General features: G+C 34.6%; 1 protein-coding gene across 1 annotated transcript in view; it reads right to left on the reverse strand.

Moving 5' to 3' along the window:
• Positions 1-14,558, reverse strand: part of LOC145666840 (uncharacterized) — a 50,118-nt gene extending 35,560 nt beyond the window's left edge. The window contains exon 1 of the mRNA XM_081734415.1: positions 13,658-14,558. Coding sequence (XP_081590541.1) covers positions 13,658-14,315 — 658 coding nt within the window. The 5' untranslated portion in view covers positions 14,316-14,558. The remainder of the gene's footprint in view (positions 1-13,657) is intronic.
• Between the last annotated feature and the right edge of the window lie 9,614 nt (positions 14,559-24,172).

Raw genomic sequence — 24,172 nt, forward strand, 5'->3', positions numbered from 1 at the left:
TTATATTGCGTTAAAACTATGTTAGTACTTCCTGTAATTATTGCTGGGTTATTCCAATGCTTCAAAAGGAACATATATATATATATATATATATATATATATATATATATATATATATATATATATATATATATATATATATATATATATATATATTTGTTTTCCGAATTAACAAAGAGAAATACTGCATTTGTGTATATCGCACTAATAATAATAATAATAATAATAATAAACTGTTAAGTGTTGCTCTACCTAGGTAAATTTCTTCTAATGACTAGGCCAATCTTCCAAAATACTCTTTAAAAGAATTAGTTATTAATAAGATAATTGGTAAGACGTGGAAATTTTGTTCGAAGCTACAATATATAGATATATGTATGTATGTAATATATTTTATACACGTTTTATACAAAATATTTTATATATATATAAACAGATGTTGGTTAATATTGAGTGTTAGCAAAATAACAGCATTGTCTTTAAAAAGGGGGAAATATTTTTGGGTGTTAATAAGGAAATAGATTTATGATTCAAATGAAATAGTAAAGCATTATGATAATAAAGAATAAATAAAAATATGAAATGAAAATAAATGTGTCACATTCTATTAAATAGCTTATGTCTCAGTCTGCTACCTACGCCATCGTTTACCTGTATAACGAAGTCCGAGTAATTATTTAAATATAGTTTGAAGTTTAGGGTGGTTGAAAGAAACTTTAAAAAAAGGAAGAAATGAATAATCGGAGCTTATAATTGGGCACGACTTAAACGTATAGTGTACAACCAGCCGAAGGCTAAAGCTGAAGAACTAGCAGATGATAAAATGAAAGAAAATGTCAGAATGGAATAGTATGGTATATTATTTGCTTTTGTGAAGACGGCAAAATCGAAGGCTGATTTTCTTTCAATATATCAAATATAAATATGGTGATTTTAGTTTCCATCATCTATTAATAGACGTTAAAAGTATGACCGCTCTGTAAAATTTTATTTCACTTGTAAGACAGCATTGTATTCTAAGATTTTTAAGTAACCGAATTTCATAACAACTCCATAGTACTTAACTCAAAATCAAGTATAACACGAAAAATGTGGTTGATTTTAAAGCATTTGAGTGGTTAGGAAGCAGAAATTTGATACACCGAAAAATTAAGTAATGGACAAAACGCATTTAGAAGTCTATAAATATATATGCACTGGTAAAAGCACATTTAAGAACACGATATATTGATCGTCCGATTCGTTCGAAATTCGCACCACACAATACGTTTCTGTAGCAGAAGTGTCCAAGTACGGAAGCCCCGTTCTAGCAATCAATTGGGATCGGACTCAATAACTCGCCCTATTGCGGGTAGTGAACCTTAGCCTTCAATGAGAACAAGTCAAATGACGTTAATGAGATCGAGTTAGTAAGAGCGTTATCGATGATATCGAACCTGAACTCGAACGACTAAGAACCTGAACTATCATGAGTATAGGTTTGTAAACCTGAGCCTGTGCTAGTCCGAGAGCCCCAATTGTAAAATGGTCATCTGGAGTTTATAGTGATTTCGTTCATCTTAATTTCAAGGTTCTAGCCACCGCAGAGGACAGACTGATCGTGGTGTCAGAGCATACAGAGCTACTGCTAGTAGCCTAAATCTCATAGGGCAACGCCAAAAGTGAATCCGTTCTGTGGATCACAGTCGATGTCTACAATGCCAGCACGACGCCAACAAACATCTATTGTACAGTGAAGTGACTTTGAACACAGGGGTATAATGAAACTGCAAGTGGTCCGGTGCAGAAATGTCTCTCCTGTGGGTCGAGACGTGTCAGTGGTCCATCGGTGGTGTATACGATGAAAAGCAGAGGATTCCCACCGCAACACTTCGCACAAGTACCTGAACGAAAGAACTCTTCGAGCCACTCTGACTGATAGGATGGCGACCAGAGTCTGACTGTCCCCATGTGAGCTCACAAAAATTGATTGTTGGAGGTAGATTAACCAGTTTCTCTACCACAACTACGCTGACGGCGGCTTATTCCCGTGAACATCTTTGGTGGAGTCTAGACGGACGGTCTGGTAAACTAACGAATGGAATTCAGCGATAAGAACCGTTCCTGTCTCGGACAGTGACAGTGATTTACATGTCCCCAGATCTACAGATGACTTGAAAAATCCAACCTAAGTTCGTACTTACATTCAGGAAACACATTTGCCATTCAGGCATATGTCAATGAGCTACGCATCCCATTGCTATGCTTTTTATTGAAGAGTGTATGACTAATGTGTGTTGTATATGCATGAGTAATTAATCCTGTCCTCTGACTTTATCTGGCACTTTTCGAGATCCCATCTGTCATCAGGATAACACTTGTCCTCATACTACTAGTGCAACCCAGCGTACTCAGTGTCAAGCTTTGGAGTCAGTGCCCATGACTGAGTCTGAACATAATAACAAGATTGATTGTAAACGACGAAACAAAAGATATTAAAAAGAAAAGCAATTTCAAGAATCCATCCAGGAATTTCTAGTATTACATACGATAAAAGAAATTTCTCATCTTGTCTCGATCCTAGTATCATCGAAAAGAAAAACAGTCGAGATGAGAAGTACATTTTTTTTTAATTCGGGACAAAACGAGAAACTAGTGTTCATAGGCAACACTAGTTTATCCATATTTAGATGCTAAACAATATACCGTACTAATGTTACATGATTCGTATATAAAATCTATACATTGATAAACTGATTGTACAAATATAATGAAGAGCGTTAATTAATGCTTCAAATTATGCAAATTATTACTCAACTTACTTCAATAATAAATATGGTTTAAATGCGTTACATCGCACCCTTCGTTGACATCTGACGCGGAAGGATTCTATTAACTTTAAGATGAAATTAGGAAAATCAAGGCATTAATTTTTTGTGCATAAATTTACAAGATCATATGAGAAAACTTTCGAGACGAGACGAGAATTCAATAAAAAACATACGAGACGAGTCGATAAAATCTTATGAATATTTCTCATCTCGTCTCGTCTAGTAAGCATCACTACTGTAATATGCCAGACGTTTGCTCATGATCAAATCAAAACATAATAACAAGACAGATAGTAAATGTCGAAGGAAACTAAAAAAATCTATTGGAAATGTTAATCTTCCTTGAATCCAGAGGCATTAGCAAAAAGAGTTTCCGGATTTTAACCCGTCCTCCTCCTCTTGAACAAGAATAAATATTTACGGTAAGTATATACAAGAATCCTGAAACGACATGAATTTCGGAGCTTAAAAACTCCCGCTCCCGTTGATGAAATTCTGTGTACGCTACTATCTGAATCAATGTTAATACTAATTTTGCAATATGTCTACGAGTTTTTATTGTGAAAACATGGCATACTGCAAAATTATTAATACACACATTTCGTAATCGTTATATGGTTATTATTCTTTGGGTTGTAATCAGTATGTTTAGTATCAGTTTAGTGAAATTTGAGATTTCTCCTTGTCGTATAAATCCTAATTGGCTTTTGTTAATACCTACGGGACAAAAGAATGGGTTATTTAATTGCAAGAATTTTAAATTGTTCAGAATAAACACACGTATGATGATTCAAATGATTTCCCTATTAGATTGGATTTAAGTTTTAGTGTCCCGTTTAGCAGCGAAGCTATATGAGACGTAAGACATAACAGCTTAATATGGGATCACCCGATCTACACACGAGCTCCCACGGGAATTGAACCCGGGTCTCCCATGCCAAAGGCATGTACGTTATGACACATAGTCACGAGGGAGCTCGAGTGACTTCTGTAGACGACTGGAATTAATTAATTAATTAATTATGAATACATTGATAAAGTAATAAGATAATGCTGATCCATTTAAAAGAATGAGGAATTAGAAACAGTGTTATCATTTCAGAAATAATTTAATCTTATATATTTAAGCCTATAACCGTTGGTGACAAATAATAATTCATGATATTTAATATTTGATGAGTTAGAGAAAACTCAAAGAAAATAAATAAACAGATATTGAAGAGTCATATATACACAGAGGGTTAAAACTGGAGATGGAACACTGAGTCGATTTTAGAAAACTGCTTGTCGCAATCTCTTACCGTTTTCTCTTTATAAGAGATCATTATTGAAACCGGAAGCAGTAATAAATTTCTATTATTTCCGGTTTCAGTAGAGAAATGCAGGTGAACTTCGTATATTTTCCTAAGATGCTGAAGTTTTTTTTTTTTTTTTTTTTTTTTTTTTTAATCTCGTTGCTATCTAGTTATTACCGTATTTTTGCCATGGAAATCAATCAGAAATTTTTAATTTCTACAACTTCCGGTTTGAATAGAGGGTTAATTGATGAAATGGAACATATTCTTGAGACGCTGAATCAATTCCAAAAAAGAAAAAGGTTTATCTCTTATAGTTTTTACAATGATACCTGACGAATTCTAATAACTATTTAGTACATGTATTATGAAGGAACAGTAGGAGTCTACTATTCTCAACTAGAATTGGAAAATTTTTCAAAAAGCCCAAAATTTCCCAGCCAAGGGAAAAAAATCTTCGGTTTTGTTTTTTTAAAACGTATTTTCTGAGCCCTTGCATGTCTGGTGCGGAAGGCGGTTTTGATTTTTGGTAAGTTCCCATCCATTAGTTCCCATCCAACGTTAATCTGATGATCCATATCTCATATAACTTTTGTGCTACTGAAAAGGAACGCAAAACTTTTAAGACAACGTACTAAAACTTCAAATACTAGTATTCTCTCTAAGTAATATGGGTGAATATAAACCATCATGTGTAGTTTTCGAGAAGATATGGAAAAAATGTTTTATTTATTTATTTATTTATTTTTTGTAAACCTAAAAATAACGGTGGCCAACCTTTTAGCATTTCAGGACTACTCTTCGTTCTAGAAATCTCTGACAGTATTTACTTGTTCACTAATCCGCTAGAAGGAATCGGTAAACAATAAGAGAGCTAAGTACAGACAGTATGGTACATAGCGTTGTCCACTCTTGCTCTGTGATAACCACGTCACCTATTAAGGGCAGGCCAGTAGCCAGCCCCAAAATGTAGGGAGGCCCAGTAGAAGTTAGGGGGGAGCAATCCAACCATGTTATAGTTTATCACCATATTATAGTTCGTTCCGTGAAAATTTGAGGGGGCCAGCAAAAGTTTAGGGAGGCCCGGCCCGCCCTAGACTCCCCGTGGATACGTGCCTGATTAAGGCACAAAGGTACACCCTTATCACAGTACGGGGTGACGGCTGTAGCAGGATAAAAGAATACAGAATAGAGCCCCCCGTTCCGACGTCCGTTCATAAACATGCAAACCATGACAACGCTTTTGACACACCATCAAAATAAACCTTTATACAATATATTTTTTTTGTTAAAGTACTGGCAACCCTGAAGTATGATGATTTTCTTTTTAAATAATACGAAAAGTTTGCATAATCTCAACGTGAATGAATTGAAGATGTTGGAAAATTACAGGGGTATATATTTCTTTTTTCTTTGTTTTCCTTTGTAATAACTCCATATCATTCATCTGACTGTGAGTTTCTTTCTTGATTACTATAAGAACTTGAGTACCTAAAGTTTTGATGATAATATTACGCAATACTGCAAAATGCGAATGAAAAATATAATACATTAGGCTTCACACTTATTTGACTTCGGCACATGTACAAAAGGTGAAATGATCAGCGCCAGGATGCGAAGTCCAGAGGAAATGGGTGGAACTCCTTCTCACTTTATATTTTTGGAATAAAATTCCTCTCCCCCACACATTAACAAGGTAAGTAACTGGGAGTGTATAAAGTCCCACACTATAGTAAGAAGTTTACAAATGAATTATACAGCAATTCATATATAATTAACATGTATTTTGTATCATATGTTAACTATCTCTTCACATTTTTGTGTTGGAGGCACGGTGACTCAGACGTAGAGTGCTCACCTCTGATGTGCAGGGTCCTTGGTTCGATCCATGGCCAAGTAAGTTTGTTGCGGGCAACATAGTGTCCGTAAGTCTTCTTGGGGGATTCTTGTTTCCTCCCAGATTTTCATTCCACCTATTCCTCCATCATCATTCACTTGCTTTATGATCCCAGTTCGCGCCATGTGGACTTTGTGGTGGACAAACACCATGCTCGTGGGTTTTCTCGGGTTTCTTCCGTTTCCTCCCACTTTCTTCATCCCACAATTTCACTCATTTCTCATTATCACCGTCTCCTTTAGACTAAGAGACATAAACGTGGGACGTTAAAATTTAAGATTTCATTTCATTTTTTCACTTGCTTTAATCATCGCCTCCCTTAGCTGAAAGAGCATAATCATGGGATGTTAAACAGAAATTCATGATATTTTATAAAATAATATTTCATTTCATTTTATTTCAGTTTTTTGTAATATGAACTTCGTTCTATAACATGTGTTATCCCGACAAGGGTGCCGATTTCTCTGTAAATTTGGGGGGGGGGAATTCAGATGTAGAAGGTATATATATATTTTAAGACAAACTGCACTCAAATTATGCCAATTTTTGTACACTCATAAATACAATAGGGAGCCCACATGAGCTTTGGGGGGGGGGGGCTCGGCCCCCAGGATCGGCGCCCTTGTATCACGATATCCCTTACTTGCACATAATTTAATATTATCAATGTTGAAGTATGTGAACTCTACGTCGAAGCTTACCAGTGCGAAGAGGCTCTTTTTATGTTCCTTTTCTCCTAACCTACTCCCCCCCCCACTTTGACGGTGATTTCGCATCCTTGTCAGCACAACCATAGGAAAAACCTTAAACCTGTAGGTATTCACTTTTATAAAGGATAAGAGAACTAGCAATTAAATCTATGTAGGGTAGAATGAGAAATGAATTCCATCCCTGATCTCGCCGAGGATCAAATTTTGGTTCCCCGGTTGGTAAGTACAAGTCTTACCGAATACGCCGTCACGAAAATAAGTATTGTACACTGGCGAAAATAAATTACCATAAAGGTAATGAAAGAAATAAGTATTGTACATTGTTACAGAGGTTGACAATACTCCTTAAAACAAGGTTTTGTTTATTAAGAATTAAAATGTGGTTGCTATGTGTTCAGATCCCCTTTTTTATGAGACGACAACTAACAGTTTAATGCGGGATTTGAAAGACCATAACGCGTTCGAATTTTGAGGTTATCCCATTGGAAATCGAGCCCCAAAGCCCCTGGGAACCTCGTGAACCAAAGGCGTGTGCGGCAGCCACTAGGCCAGTGAAGATTTTTTCTAAGAAAAAAAAAAAAAGAATGCGCGTATTTTCTTTTTATTTACAAAACAATTTTTGATTTTTTTCGTGTTCATAACACAATTAAATCGAGAGATAGAAAAAGGTCATTTCTATATCCGAAAGATAAAAACGTACGCATTCTATTTACAAAACTAAAGAGGGCACGGTGACTCAATATTAAAACATTTGCTTCTGGTGCGCTATAGAGTTCTCCCGCTTTCTCGCACACTTTCATTCCACCAACTTCCGTCCATTAACTGTAGTCTCCTTCGCCCTCTCCCTCTCTTTCCTGTCACCATGCCCTCTAGCACGACCCTCATGATACAGTTCTTTCTTAACAAATGTCCCAACCAGTTTCTCTACCTCTTCTTAATAATATCTAAAATTGTTCTTTTCTTCCCCACAGATTCTAATACACCCTCATTCGTTTTGCACTCGACCTAGCAAATTCTCTCCATTCTTTTCCACACCCACATTTCGAAAGCTTCTAGTAGTTTTTCATCACCTTTGTGTAATGTCCATGTTTCTGCCCCATACAGTACAAAATAAAAATAATAATTACTCTAAAAATCAAATCTTGCACATACATTCGAGCAAAAACAACGTATGCAGGTTAATGTAGTATTTTAATTTGTTTGAATATTTTATAAGTAATATTTCTGTATGTGCGCATCTGTTAGGAGTATACACGTAACTGTTAGGGCTGTGTGTATCACTGTTGGGACGATGTCTCTCAATCAGAAGAAATTAATCAATACATACAAATCTGACACTTAACAGTGTAGAATGTATTCCAGCAGAACAGGGACACACCCACGAGGGGGTGCAACGGGTCGGGACCCCCCTCCCAAAACTTCATAGCTCGACTAACATTTGCACACTTTTTTTTAACGTAACTATACTCGTTTAACAGAAAAATAACAGATGTGGGCTAAGGATTTGATTTTACACATTTTTTTTCTCACAAAAACAATCTAGTTTTATCAGATTGTGTGAGAATATAGGTGGCAGTAATTAACAGTGCAGTATAAGTATAGGTGGCAGTAATGACCTATCGTATTTTCGGGTGCAAAATAGCACAGGTTTAATACTACATAGATGTATTGGACCCCTCCCTAGTAAAAATTTTGGATTCTTTCCAACAAGCGCCTGCAATAGAATAGAAACTATTAACTGCAACAGATTGACAATTAATGGCAAAATTTTGAGGGTCACAAAAATTTCTTCTTCGCGATTTTCTCAAAAACTACGCATCAAAATTTATTCCCCAACGCTATTTTGTTCAGCTTGATATGATGTATCCATTAAATTTAACGCTTCATCTGTAGACATTATCTACCATAGTTAAACAAAAATTATAAATTTAAGATTTAATTACATATAATTTCGATTAGTATTACTGTGCACTGTTGTCTTACAAAAGTGCATTTTAGTCTCGGATTCATCTTAATAAATAGCATGATCGTCGTATAACATAACTTTTCGTTTGGTTGCCAAAAAAAAAAAATCTCAATTTGCTCGAAATCTACGCATGAGGATCTGCTCTGATCCAAATCATTTTAATCAGCAGATTGGTACATTTTTCATTTTTTGGACTACATTTTTTGTTAAATTTTCGTTAAAATACTTCTAATACTGTATTGTAGAATTTTTGATGAAATTTGGTAGCTCTATAGCTGCTTATTGTGTACTGGGCACAACTAACTGTTTAATGTAAGTAATAACACTAGAAAAAAGAAAGTAAGGCCAAATGAAAGTCCGGAAGTCACAAGTGAAATCATTCAAATAGTATTCAATTGATGGTTTTCTTTTTGGCTAGTTTCGAGGAAAAAAAGAAAAAGCATAGAATGATGTACGGCTGTACGGTAAGGAGTAGTCTACAGTTACATAGAACACGTTAGAATAAGAGTTTATTAACGTGGTTGACTAAAATTGGTAGTCATAGTCTAAAAATAATACATAATGGGTTCCCATGAAGAAATTTCCACAAGTTATGGTTATTGTTTGATTTTCTTTCCTTTCTTCTTTATCTTTGCTGTTTCTCTCTTTTCTCTCTCTCTCTCTCTCTCTCTCTCTGTCTCTTTTGTTCCTAAAAGCACACACACACACACACAAAAAAAAAACTTTCTGGAACTTAACTCCTTTATACTTGGAAATTCAGGAACGAAGAGGAAGTTGAATGTATGTGTAGCTTATCATAAAATAATCATATGAGGATTTCCGGAGTTTTTGTTTGCTCACCCATAGTAAAGTGACGTTTTTCATTTTATTTTCCAATTTCATTTCATTTGATTAGTTAAACAGTTTGATTTCCCTTTTTATTTTATTTTTTTTTTTAGCACTAAGGCTATATGAAAAGTGGATTTAAAGTTTAAGGTGGAATATAAATCACCGGGAACCGAACAGGGGACCCTGTGCATTTTCTGAGCAGACCACGTGTTCTACGAGTAACATGAACAAGTATGCAATGGTTATGATAAAGTTAGAGTAAAAAGAGTCAGTAAAACTGCATATCAAATAGCATAATACCTACTACATATACGTATAGTTGGTGAGGCACTACATATAGTCTAAGTATTATCTTCTAAACAAACATTCACAATTTGTAACAGTCTAATGTTAAACTAATGCTACTTCCTGATAGTTCTTTGGAGATACTGTAGTGGAGAACCTGTACACTCAGCGACAAAAGTTATTTTCGTTTGGTAAAATTTATTTTGGGAATAGCTAATGGTGATGTGACTAGAATGTACAACGATAGTATGACTGAAACATAGATAAAAATATATTCTTTTTAAATTACTGAAAACATTACTCAAATTGCCCTTCCATTCTGAAGTTATTTACGAAACTAATTTAATCAAACAGAAAGAACTTTTGTCGGTGAGTGTACAACAAAATTTTGCAACATAACACATAATTATCGAATTATACACAGTTGAAATATACGACAAAGATAACACATGTTAATTTTCCTACTACATACAGTTTCACAAAATTTAGTCTTGTCACCCTTTCCTGGAGAACACATTATTAACCCAGTATTTTGTTTTTTTATTCTCTGTATGAGAATTATCTTAATTCCTACTTTTTTTCATCTCTAAATTTTCTTTTGTATGAAAATTATAGTATCTTTGTTATTATCTGCACTATTATTCTTATTAAATTATAACTTTGTCTTTTTATCATCTCAATTAAAATTTTAAATAAACATATCATGTTTTGCGTTTTCGTTTTCACGTTAACATTACACTACCTATAATTATAACAATCTTTATTATATCTTTCAGAGATATTATCTTATTTTTTTCTTATCCACATTATCTTCTGTAAATATTTTCTTTTCATGTATTATTTCTTGTGTTAAAAATTATCTAAATATTTATTATTTGAATTATCTTGTGTTAAATTACTTGAATCTCTAATTATACTGTGTAGTATTCTTCCTCTCTGCCTCAAATACCTGGTTTTGATGGTCAAATTCTAGGAGGAAATTACATCTAAATGCTAATTAATCTGAATGCTTTAATTATATATATATATATATATATATATATATATATATATATATATATATATATATATATATATATCATTATACCTTATCATGTGGTTCGGATCACACGTTAATCAGTAGGTCCACGTCTCATATAGCCTCGCTGCTTAACGGGACGTTATACTCAAAATCAACTCAACTCAACTCATTATACCTTATTCAGAATTACCTTAGCATCATCCAATTTCAGGAAGCAATTATCTTGTAATCCGAGGTTTCTTTATTTTACCTAAATATTACTACTTTTTTCCTCCAATTTGGAGTCAGTGAGAGGTAAAAGTGGATCTGAAAAGGTAGGGGACGGATGACATCACGGTGTTCCCCGTGCCTATCTTTGCCCATTGTAATTTTTGGGAAGTGGAGGGACGCCATAGATATTTTTGGAAGTGGAGGAACGCAGTCCTCCCGCGTTCCCACTCATTTTTACCCCCTGAAGTGAATAATACTAATTCGTAGAGAAAAAGAAAATCTAATTGTTTTTACGTGTACCTAGACCTATATCATATGATTGCGTCCAGCTTGGTTAAGAATTTCAACGTAAGTTTAATACGATTTTAAAACTTTTGTTTCTTAATTTTCTTTTACTCTTTGTAGACCCTTCTTGATTACTCCAGTTAAAGAAGAATAAAAATAATATGGTGTTACTTTGAATTACAGTGATCAGATTGATTGCACAATTAATTAATTTTACGAGTCTGAGATGTTGAAAAGTGACTACAACTTTTGTAACATAAATGAATAACAATCTCTTTTTATAATAGAAATTGAAGCAAATTTCATCTTACACATATCGACTCAATAGACCTCAAGACGACAATGTTCATTTTTTTAAAAAAATAAATAATTTCATTTTCATAATAGATTAAATTTCACGATTATTATTTCTTCTTCGGTCTTGTACTTTCTTAGTATTTTATTTTAAAAAATATGGAATAGTTTTACGGAATAAGTTATCTAGATTCACTCAGATGAAGTAGATTTGCCTACGAGATAAAGAGTTGAGGCTTTTAAAACTCGTCTCGTTTCATCTCGTGAGCAACCCTAAAATAAAGACCAATAGATATTTCATACCCTTCAATATCTTCTAGATTCAATATCTTCTAGATTAGACCTATTAAATTTGCCGATGTTCTTTCACGATACATTCTAACGATTACACCTTACAATCACATTGTTTTTGAAAATTTCTGCACTTCAATTTCATAATTATACATGTGTACCAAAAATATTTACTTTTTCTTAAACCATAACATTTTCAGTCTCTATTAGACCTCTTTCTATTTTGAAGAACTAAAAGGATTCAATGATTTCGTATTTTTTTTAAACAAAAAATCCCTGACATCCTTTCTGTATCCTCTGGTTTTCAACTGTTTATGCGACTTGAAAATTTCATTTAAATTCACTAATTTAGCTTAGACCTAATTATACGCTATACGTTAATACCTTAATCCTCTAAACTGAATTGCACACAAAAGTAACTTAGACCCCTTTCTAATCTGTATTCATGTATTCTTTATCCGTGGTGAATTCTATATCATCATTTATGAAATATTTTTACTTTCTCCAATAGTGGAAAAAAAAGGAGAAACACAAAAGAAAGAGGGATCTATTAATAATTAGGAGACAAGAATAGTATTTTACTGCGCTAAATAATAATATTTGTGCTTTTGTCAATTTTCCATATACAACAGTTTATAACTTATTATCTTAAACTAATAAAAACTTTAAAAACGTATTATCTTAAACTAATTAAAATAGTACGTCTGACTAATTTCACTATTTTTTGGTGCGAATTCAAGTGTGCTTACTTTACAACTTACCTTGATTTTGGCACTTATTTGGGTATATTTTTATTCTGATTCTCTGTACGTTTGTGAAATAATACTAGGGAAGCGCACGAGACGAGACAGAATTTTCCTGACAAAATTGTAGTCCAGATGCAGCTCTTCCAATAGAGAAATATACATTTTTCGAGTCAAGACATAAATTTTATACCACATTTTCGAGACCAGACAGCCTCAAATCTTGTCTCGTGCGCATCCTTAAATAATACTTATAATAAAGATAAATATCACCATGCTATAGGAACTGATAACAATTATTTCACCAGTAACGTATGAGTTTATTAGCTAATTAAAATGGAGTTGTCTTAGAGGAAATTTAATTCTCTTTACTTTGAAAGAAAAAAATAAAATTTATCTGTTCTTTTAGGCTTTTCTTTCGGGCGCAGAGGGGAGGAGGGAGAAGTCTATTATCAGAGACAATCCTCTTTTAATAGCAGTGGTGCTGCTGCTCTATCAAGGACATTACGTAGAATTGGTATAATAACACACCTAAATAAAGTTAATTTAATTTAAAGAATGCTTTAAAATACATGCCAATCAATACGTAAAATTAAAGAATACACTGTGTATGTTGTTGTTAAAGGAATAATGAACAACACACATACACACAACTAAATTACCAGGTCTCTTTAGTAGGATTATAAGCGAGCAAGTCACAAACTAGATCATCCAGTACTACAAAATAGCATTCCCATCTCTTGTTAGAAGATCTTAGGTTCAATGTCCGTGGACAGTCATCTAGAGAAGATATTTACAGAATTTCTGTTACCCATTCTCAGTAAGCACACTGCCGAAGGATATACGATTCTTTTAAGTTTTTTTTTTCTGTTTTTTAGGAATGACTTTTTTATTCAGTTATAATCAAAACATTTGTTTTCAACGAGAAATTATTGTAGGAATAGGACTGAGCCTTTGATTACGACTATATACCAATATAAACGTCTTAAAAGAACTACGTTTAAATAACTAGATCATCTTACCTGAGGATGTTAAACTGCTGGCGAATGCTGGCCCGGCAAATCCCGCGTAGTGACTCAGCGATGCCCAAGCACCTGGTTGAACGCCGGCGGCATAAGCAGCAGCTAAGGAAAACGGAGTTGGCCTCACAGGAGTCACAGGACCAAGAAACGGATGTCGTGGAGGCCCTACCGCTGTTACCTCAGCGGCAAACCGCGCGGGTGAGGGAGACGACGAGGACGATGCCGCTTCTTCGGTAGGCGTTGTAACACTCGGAGGTCTTTCGGGAGTCCCTAAAATACTAACTTCACTATCTGAACCATCATCACCGGCGATGGGAGAGGACGCCGGTGACGGTTGTAACAAGTTCTGTGGCGATGAGGACGATGTTGTTGATGTTGACGAGGACCACAACACTGGGGTAAAGTCTTTTGTTATTGGTGGTTGGTGTTGATGAGTCTCTTGTTGAAAATGTTGAGCGTTCGTTGTTGATGAGGGCCTTGTATCGGCCAACAATGCCGCAACGCTAAAAGATATGTAACCAGATTTTGGAGTCTTAATGTTATTATTATTATTATTAGTTCCATTATCACCACTATTAGCAATGTTGTCTTCTGCACTGCTGGGAGAGTCCATATTCGTGTCCGGATATTGTTGCTTAGTAGTCGGGACCACAGTCATTGCGGGGTCCCAACATGAACTGACCAACGAATGCAAAACTTGCGAAATGTAAAACAAAACTAAAGAATAACACTTTCGTCGTCAAGATGCACAACGTTCCCTTGGATGAAAGAAAAAAAAAAGTTAACCGGGAAGTTGCGGTGGAAAAAAACGTAGGAAAAAAATCGTCGTTCCGCGCGCAACCTTTCCCAAATTTACCTCTTCTCGCTTCGCTACAGACTTACACTGTGCGAACGCATGGTACACCGTCGAGCATGCGGGGTGGAGCCATTTGCAACAACACACGCCCCATCTGCAATAAGCTATTGACTGTGCGCCAATCGCTAAGCGGATGTGCGTGTGACGTCACCATTTCACTACACAGAAGTTTACCCTTCCCCTTTCCTTTCGCTTCCTCTCTCAATAAATCAACCCAAAGCAACTGCCGCTAGCCTCTCACTTATTCAATGTTTGTTTCTCTATGCAAGGTTGCCAATGGATGCTCTTATATTTGCTACCAGCATAAATGTCTTGCATTACTTTTGTTCCATTAAGTGTGACTTAACAAGTTTTTAAGCGCGTAATTAAAGTATATTTACCATCATATAACAATGTATCATATTTTTTTCTTTTCAGATTTATTTTTGTGGTTCAAATTAAATTACGTAAACACGCACTTCTGTACAAATAGGCTGTACTAAACAAAGCTTCACGATGTTTCGCCCTAAGAAGAGTTATTGTCGACCAGATTATTGTAAAATTCTGCGATGTATGGTCAGCACATCGGATCCAGTTATTGTTATTTTGGCTTCTTGAACCATATTTTGCTATCTATCTCTCGAACCGCGGACGACAGAGATGTAGAAGTCGCGGTGGCTCAGTAGTAGGGTGCCTACCACTGGTGCACGGGGTGCCTGGTTCGAGCAAATCTGTGATGGACAACCTCGTGCCCGTAGGTTTTCTCCGGATACTCCCATTTCCCACTCACATTTTCATTCCGCCGATTCTTTCATCATCATTGACTTTCATTAGGTAATCATCCCAGCCTCGATATAAGAGCATAATCGTGGGCCGTTAACCTGAAAATTTCACTTCAATTTCATTTCGTTTTTTTACGAGACTCACCACATTAATGGCCTAATGACTCCCTATATTTTGGAAAGCTTCTGTATAACAAAAGACAATACTAAAATTTAAAAAAGAGAAAAAAAAATGCATTAGGTATAATGCATTTTTTTTCTCTCAGGTAAAAATAATCTCGAATTTTTTTTTCACTGTGTCTCGGAGTTCTACACTGAGATACTTCATTTCATTTCATTTCAACAGAGATGGTTGTTGCTGATGCGTGCTTAACTTACGATTAAACTTAGGGTTGTATTCAAAGACCAGCAGAAGCAACCCTATATAAATATTGTTTTTATGTTGTTGGCTGAAGTTAGTGTATTTTCTGAAAGAAAGGGGAAAAAAAGTGATTCTATGAAAGCATTCAATATATTTGACGGAAATGAAGCGTTCACTTCGAGGACTTGGTAACAGAACGTTCACACGTTAAAAATGTGTGAGATTTATGAAAAAAAAAAAAAACTGTCCAATAAAATAAATGCTATTAGCTGAGAATAAATTCACTTGCAGTACCAAAATGTCCATTCTCAGGAAGTAAGAAATGGCAAAGTAACCGTAGCTATATCCTTAACTTGGCAATGAACTCCTAAGTATAATTCTACTTGTTCTCATCACACTTTAAATACGATAGTAGGATTCGTACTATAGATTTTGGAGGATAACAAGGAACATCAACATGAAATAAATGGATTAATCAGTCAATGAGAAGTGAAAGCTAATATTCTACATAGGATAGAAAACTTTTTTTATAGACTCTAAAACTAAATTATTGGATAAACTTAGATCCTTATAACATAGTCTCGTATCATCGCAGACAATTTTTGGTTGTAATGAATCGTTTTTACACTTGGCCAACGCAAGCAGAATTATAAATGAAATACGCAGATACCTCGGGTTATTTCTCAATTTGGAATCATAATCCTTGTTCGTAGTCTAATACGATTTCGAAAAACCGTACATTCGTGTCGGTATCGAGTGTTGTAGTCTATAGAAAGAAACTGGCATGCTTGTGAAAGACATTATCTTATTGATTAATTATAAATGCACATGATCCACTACTACGAAACTCGCCATCCCCGACTATGTAAGTTTGTTGTGGACATCATCGTGCCCGTGAGTTTTCTCAGGGTACTCCCTTTTCCTTCCACATTCTCATTCCATTAATTATTCCATCATCGTTCAATTGTCTTAAGAGTCTTCATCCCGGTGAAATTAAAATACCGCTAATTTTACATTAATCATGTGATATCTTCAAATAGATAAAAGATAATCGAAATATGGAACAAGAGCGCCCTAGACAATATCATTTGACCTGAGAAACCGTTATCACGACTCACTTATCTACTTTCGATTTCCAACCATTTTGAAATTCGGCATTTATTTTCGCGTTTCTAAACAGCTGAAAACATAAAGTCATTAGGTGACTTGTGATAACGGTACCTCACGCAAAATAATATTGTCTAGGGCGCTCTTGTTCCACATTTCAATTATCTTTTATCTATTTGAAGATATCACATAATTACTGTAAAATTAGCGGTATTTTAATTTCGCCGGGATGAAGACTCTTAACCATAATCTCCTTAATCTAAAAGGCATAGATCCCTAATAATGGGACATTAAACTAAAATATTTTATTTCATTTCCATTTCATTTTTACGAGATGCACCACATCGAAGGCCTAATGACCTTCTATATTTTGCAAAGTTTTTGTATGTCAAAAGACAACATTAAAATTTAGGAAAGACATCTACTCTATAGTACAGAGGGTATTACAAAATAAAGTAGAAACAAATTTTCACATGCTGTTTTTGCTTAGAAATACATGATATTATATGCATGATAACCCTTATTTTTCGCTCAGGTAAAAATAATCTCGATTTTTTTTACACTCTATTTCAGAGCTCTACATTGTTTTATTTTCCAATTTTAATATTGTATTTTGTTTTACAGGTATTTTGTACAGCGGGGGACACTTCTAAATGGTACAGCCATATGGAGATTTACGGCTAAGGTGTACCATTTAGAAGTGTCCGCCGCTGTACAATATGAAATTGAGGTTTAGTGACTGAAACATACAACGTAAGCTTGTATAACCAGAGTCGAATTTAGGTTTGATGAAACGTAAGCTTGGGGGTCCTTTATATGTTCAACTCTTCTTTGTCTGTGACAAATGGGCTGCAGTGCAGTCTTCAGTTGTATGGTGTATCTTACCATGCAACCAAACCATTTTAGGAAGAAGACTAGCAAGAGGGGCCCGAATTACTTACATGATAGGAGTTTACAGAACACAAAACACTGTTACTGCAAGGCTTGGTAGGTTTTATAGTAATTGCTTTTATCTTATATTTTCGAAATGTTCATCTAGTTTTCTCTCCTTTAAATGTTTTGGGGTCCCACGAGAAAGAGAGGGACCCTAAGCTATATCTTGTTTAGCTTATATGTAAATCCGGCACTGTGTACAACATAAAAATATATATACAGGATTGTATATAAAAATGTTGCACATGAAACCCTGTGCTTTCCAGAGTACTTGAACAAGAAAAGCAAGATGTTGCACATGAAATCCTATGCTTTCCAGAGTAATTGAACAAGAAGAATAAGATGTTGCACATGAAACCCCGTGCTTTCCAGGGTACTTGAACAAGAAGAGCAAGATGTTGCACATGAAACCCCGTGCTTTCCAGAGTACTTCAACAAGAAGAGCAAGATGTTGCGTATGAAATCCTGTGCTTTCCAGAGTACTTGAACAAGAAAAGCAAGAAAGTACATCATATGTGAGTCGCTGTTACGAGTATTTTTTTCTATTTGTGTCATCATTAGAAGACGATGAAATCAACCTGTTACTTAAGAGGTTTTTTTTTTTTTTTTTTTTTTTTTTTTTTGCATATAGAGTACCTAAATAAATAACCTATTGCAGTAAAATAAAACATATATTGGCAACGAATGAAATAGCCTACGTTTTAGCGCCATACAGTTTTAGTCAATTTTCTCGAAAACTACACATGAGAATTCAAACTTTAGTATATCATTTAGTTCAGTTCGATGACGTCTATCCGTTGACTATATATATATATATATATGAACAAACTCCATAGCTCTGGATAAGTAGCTTAACAAATAAAACACAGTTCTGACCAGAGCAGAATGAAATATATTAAAAACTATACTTACAATGTGTTACAGTTTCAAGGACCTAACGTCCTCTTCAGAGTGTTGATGTCTGATGAAGAGGACGTTAGGTCCTTGAAACTGTAACACATTGTAAGTATAGTTTTTAATATATATATATATATATATATATATATAGTCTTTGGACGATGCTATAAGAAAAACATTAAGAATTCATTTTAATATAGGGCACATTAACTATTTTCCTATAAGCTACTGTGTACCATCTTCTTCCTAGTATCATAATAAAAAATATTATGAGAATGTACACATATGGGCGTCAGTCTCAGTTTCATCTTAACATGTTACATGGTTATAGTACGACATCAATTTTATAGTGATAGCCCCCCCACCCCACCCTCCTAGAAGAGAAAGCTTTCTTATTTTATATTTAAATAAAACCCATCCCAGAATTTGTAGCTCTTAAAAGTAGCTCTAAAACCCACGCACCCCAGAAGTCCGTCCTGGATTCGTCCCTGATTAGAACTAGGAATGAGATTTCTGGGCTTTTGACATCTACGGCCATGTTACCTCTTAAAGTATGAGCGATGACATTCCTTTGGTGAACATACTATCCGATGAAAGGGAAGGAAGAAAGGATTGGAAAGGAAGGAAATGATCCGGGACCTGATTAGGCACCATCTTGGCATTTGCCTGGTCTGAATGAGGAAAACCCAGGAAAACTTCACTGAAAATGACTGGTCTGAGAAAGCTTTTACACTTTTTCGACCGAGTGTCCCCACCGGGAATCAAACTCGGGAGCGCTCTCATCAAAGACATGAATAAATTCAAAAATATAGAAAGTGAGTCAGACTGTACCTACAAAACGCTATTAAATAAACAAGTAACTGCTCCCACACTTTTGGTTATTTGCCTAAAATATGAACGTAAGCGCTATTAATTCACTTAATAGCATTTTTCAGATACTACTTTTCTCCCTTTAAAAATTAATTCATTTCATAGCATTTTGCAGATACTTTCTGGCTTACTTTAGAAAGTAATTCATTTATGATAATAGTATTTTGGAAATATTTTCTGGCTCACTTTAGAAACTAATTCATTTAGATAATAATATTTTGCAGATACTTTCTGGCTCACTTTAGAAACTAATTCATTTATGATAGACCCTAATACTATTTTGCAGATATTTCTGACTCACTTTAGAAATTCATTTATTTATGATACTTTCTGGTTTAGTTTTAAAAATTAATTTTTTAATAGCATTTTGCAGACGCTATCTGACTCACTTTTAAAATTTATTCATTTAGTAGGATTTTAGATACTATCTGGCTCACTTTTAAAATTAATTCAATTATATAATAGAATTTTACTGATATTATTTGGTTTGCTTTAGATATTAATTCATTTAGTAACATTTTGCAGACAGTATCCGACTCACTTTCACAATAATTCATTTAGTGACATCTTAACAGATACTATCTGGCTCACTTTAGAAATTAGTGCATTTAATACCATTCTACAGATTCTGACTCACTTTAATCCATCTAATGGATCCTTATTATCTGGCTCAGTTTCAAAATCAATTCATTTAATAGCATTTTCTACTTTTATGTTAATTACTGAAATTCAGAAAAAGTATGGATGAAAGTAGCAAGGTGGTTTTAAGCTGTAAGTTCAGGTCTCATATAGGCTTGGTGTTGAAAAAAGTCTTTAAACTCTACATCAATCAATCAATAAAGGCACTCTGACTTCTTATACATACTTTGTTAAGAAACAAAATCTTTGACAGAGAAGTAAGACGATCAAGTCAATCAGAGGCAACTGTTTAATTTAGTATTTTAAGAATAAGGAATTACAGTTTTATTCATAATCTTGTTATTGGAGACAATTTTACTCCAAATAATAGAAGTAGGCGAGGCTATATCCGAGATTAGCAATGGAAAGGCAACCGGAATATGTATATCAATAGAATTCATTAAAAATATGGGAGACAAGGGCACGAAAGAATTGTTCCGACCATGTAATGGAATATATGAAACAGAAGAGTGGCCAAAAGACTTCCTGAAGACGAACATGATACCGATGGCTAAAAAATCGAACCCAAAGAGATGTGAGGATTATAAAACTACTAGTCTCATATTTCATACAGCAAAAATTTTTGCTTCGAATTCTGAACAGAAGAACAAATGAAGAAGTTGAGGAGAAACAATTCGGGTTCAGGAGAGGTAAGGGCACAAGAGATTTAATTGAATTATTAACTGTGATCGCTGAAAGATTTTTAGAAACAAGGAAATATAGGCTAATTTAAGTTGATACATGTTAACCAAAAGACTGATTTGCACAATTTCTCAGCTTCATGACGGAAATACATACTTTGTACGCGCGCGACCCAGAGTTTGATTCTCGGTAGTTTTATTTTTCTTGAATAGAACCCGTGTAGTGATTCTACTTTAAGCAGCAGATTCAATCTTATATAGTGACGATAATTAAAAAGACGTTATATTCCAATCAATCAATCAATCAATCAATCAATCAATCAATCAATCAATCAATCAATTGGCTTCTTGTTAATAGGTCGGCATTCCTCTAGCCCAGTGCTTCTCAAACTGTGGGTTGCAGATTACAACTGGCTGGCTCTCGAAATCTGTTCTTGTGTTTCTCTTAGATTGAACATTGTGAAAAGAAATCAATAATTGAAATTCTACAATATTACAAGTTTTAATAAAAAAATGTCCAAAAATCCTCATGCGTAGTAATTGAGAAAATGAAAAAAGTTATTTTTTCTGGTGCTGAAAGGCAGACTATATCGATCATTCCTTATAATAATGAACAATTTTTATTCTGATGGAACAGAATGTTTGTTTATTTGTTTACTTTATACATAAAAAAATATATATATACAGCATTAAGCAGAAAATTGTATGTATTGGTGATTGTCTTCATCTAATATTGTAGTGACATAATATTCATAAGGCTGACATATACAGTCAGCGACAAAAGTTCTTTCCGTTTGGTAAAATTTATTTTGGGAATAACGGTGGTATAGCTGGAACGTACAACGATGGTATGGCTGGAATATACCGAAAATTATATTCTTTTTTTAATTTACTGAAAACTTACTCAAGTTGTTCGTCAATTCTGAAGTTATTTACAAAATTGATTTCATCAAACGGTAAGAACTTTTCTCCTGACTGTATATACCACTTTGTAAAAATTAAGTGAATTGCGTATCGCACACTACAGTTGAAAATCTTTAACAGGAATGAACTATACAAAAAATATAACATATATTATACAATTCTAATAACTTATTGCAATTCTATGAAGATATGAAGTAACTTTCGATCTAAGTGCCATTTTCTGAAGTTTCGAGTTATAACCGGAATGATGCTTTATAGGCCAAGCCAGTTTAAGTATATTCGGATCTAAGCGCCAAACCTGTGCGTAGTAGTCCAGATCATTGCCAATGGAATGCATAACGTGTATGTTATGTGCACGGCACAAATCCTAGAGGAAAAACATCGTTATCTCAAAACTGTTCAAATGGCACTTAGATCTTAATTTACTTGAGGTCTATGATATACATAGGAATACATGCGACGGCATTTCAGTAGGAGTTAGAATGATTGTTGTATACGGTTTGCAGATAATATACTATGGCGCTTATTGTAGAATCTCAAGAGAAAATCAATAAGGTGTTAGAAAACTTGAGGAAGGGCTGTGAAGAATATGAGTTAAAAATAAATGTTAGAAAGGCAAAAGCCATAGTGATTGGAACGAAGTGGTAGGTGTTAAATATGGAAGAAGGAGGGGAGAAAACAGAACAGATGACTACTTTCGATATCTGGGTAGTATTATTAGTGTCGATATGAGATGTGAACGGGAAACAAAAGCAAGAATAGGAGTGGCGAAAGAACCCTTTAGAAGAAAGAAAATACTATTTTGTAGGGCCTTGAATAAATAGTTGAGAAAAAAGACTGATAAAGTATTTCGTGTGCAGTATTGTGCTATGTGGGTCAGAAACATGGACAATACGCGAAATGATTAAAAGCAGCTGGAAGCTTTCGAAATGTAGGTATGCAGAGGAATGGAGGGAATTAGCTGGATCAAGCGGAAAACGAATGAGAAGATATAAGAAATGGTCGGGGAGAAAAGAACAATTTTAGATATTATTAAGAAGAAGAAGAGAAACTGGTTGGGACATTGGCTAAGAAGGAACTGTATCGTGAGGGACATTTTAAAGGGTGTGGTGGCAGGAAAGAGACTGGACAATGGAGACTACAATGGACGATATCAAAATAGAGAAATTGTACGTGAAGACGAAGTTACCGGAAGACCGTGGAACTTGGAAGATTCTCAGTTGCAGCAAATGACATGCCAATAATGGCAGAATACCTATGATAATGACATCCATTGAGGTGTCTCATGTTCTAGTTCAAAATAACATCATTATATCCTCATGAAACTTGTATGCGACCACCGGGAAAATATGCTCTTTCAAAAAATAAATAAATAAAGTGTATATATATATATATATATATATATATAGTTATGGATGCCGAAGTTATGGATGAACATAGACACAACACACACGGGTCAAATTGAGAAGCTCCTTTTTTTTTTTTTTTTTTTAGTGTGTTAAAAGTTACATTGAAAACAATGGAAACTGGTTCAAATTTCAGTTTGAATAACATATTGATTGTAATATTACTCACTATTTGTAACATCTATAGAGTGGACAGAAAGCTGCTCCCTATTTCCCATAGGAATCGAAGCCGAATCTCCCACGACAAAGGCGCGTACGCTATCCACATAGCCACGAGGGGGCTCAAGAATTATAGTATATTATAATTAAATAAATAAAGTATATTTGATCAATTACTTCTGCTTGCTACGTGTGACAAAGATGTAGTGCTGAAGCACAAGAAAGATGGTACAATTTAGAAGCAATACAACTTGTTCCCGTAGCAATGGGAATCAGTTTTAAATTTGACGGTGTCGCGTTTGTGTGGTTCGTCCCCCTGAATTTTTACTGACCCCCTAAAAATTTTCACGGTAGGCTTGCAAATGAACTATAATATGATTGGATCGCCCCTCCCGAAAACTTCTATCGACCCCCCCCCTACATTTTTAGACTGGCTACGGGCCTACAAGTACACTAATTTATGCGTAAAACTTATATGTATTACATTAATGTTGCATAGTATAGAGGCAAAGCTTTAAAACTTTTTGCTTACTCCTTAAGGAACTGAAGATAATGTTCAACTATTCATTGATTAAATAGAAGTTTTCGATGCAATGAAGATGAGTAACAAAAACTGCCTCAGAGAGCTCGGATAGTGATTCGAAACACTTAAAGAGTGTATTAATGGTTACAGAGATAAGACTCACCATACTTCACAATGGATACGAGAAAGAAAGAGAAAATACTTTCTGCAGTAGCGCAAGAGGGAATTCTTTTTGAATGGCTGCAAAATTCCCTTGAGAAATGAAGTGAATTAATGATGTAATAAACGAAAGATTATGGTTCCCTAGTGGGAAAAATCACAAAGTGAAATAGGGGTAGATAGTGTTTTGTTCGCCAAATGATTGCAATGAGTCTCTTGGGGGAATTGTTAGGTTCTTGC

The sequence above is a fragment of the Thermobia domestica genome, chromosome 12, assembly GCF_964235325.1.
Source record: "Thermobia domestica chromosome 12, izTheDome1.hap1.1, whole genome shotgun sequence".
Lineage (NCBI taxonomy): Eukaryota > Metazoa > Arthropoda > Insecta > Zygentoma > Lepismatidae > Thermobia > Thermobia domestica.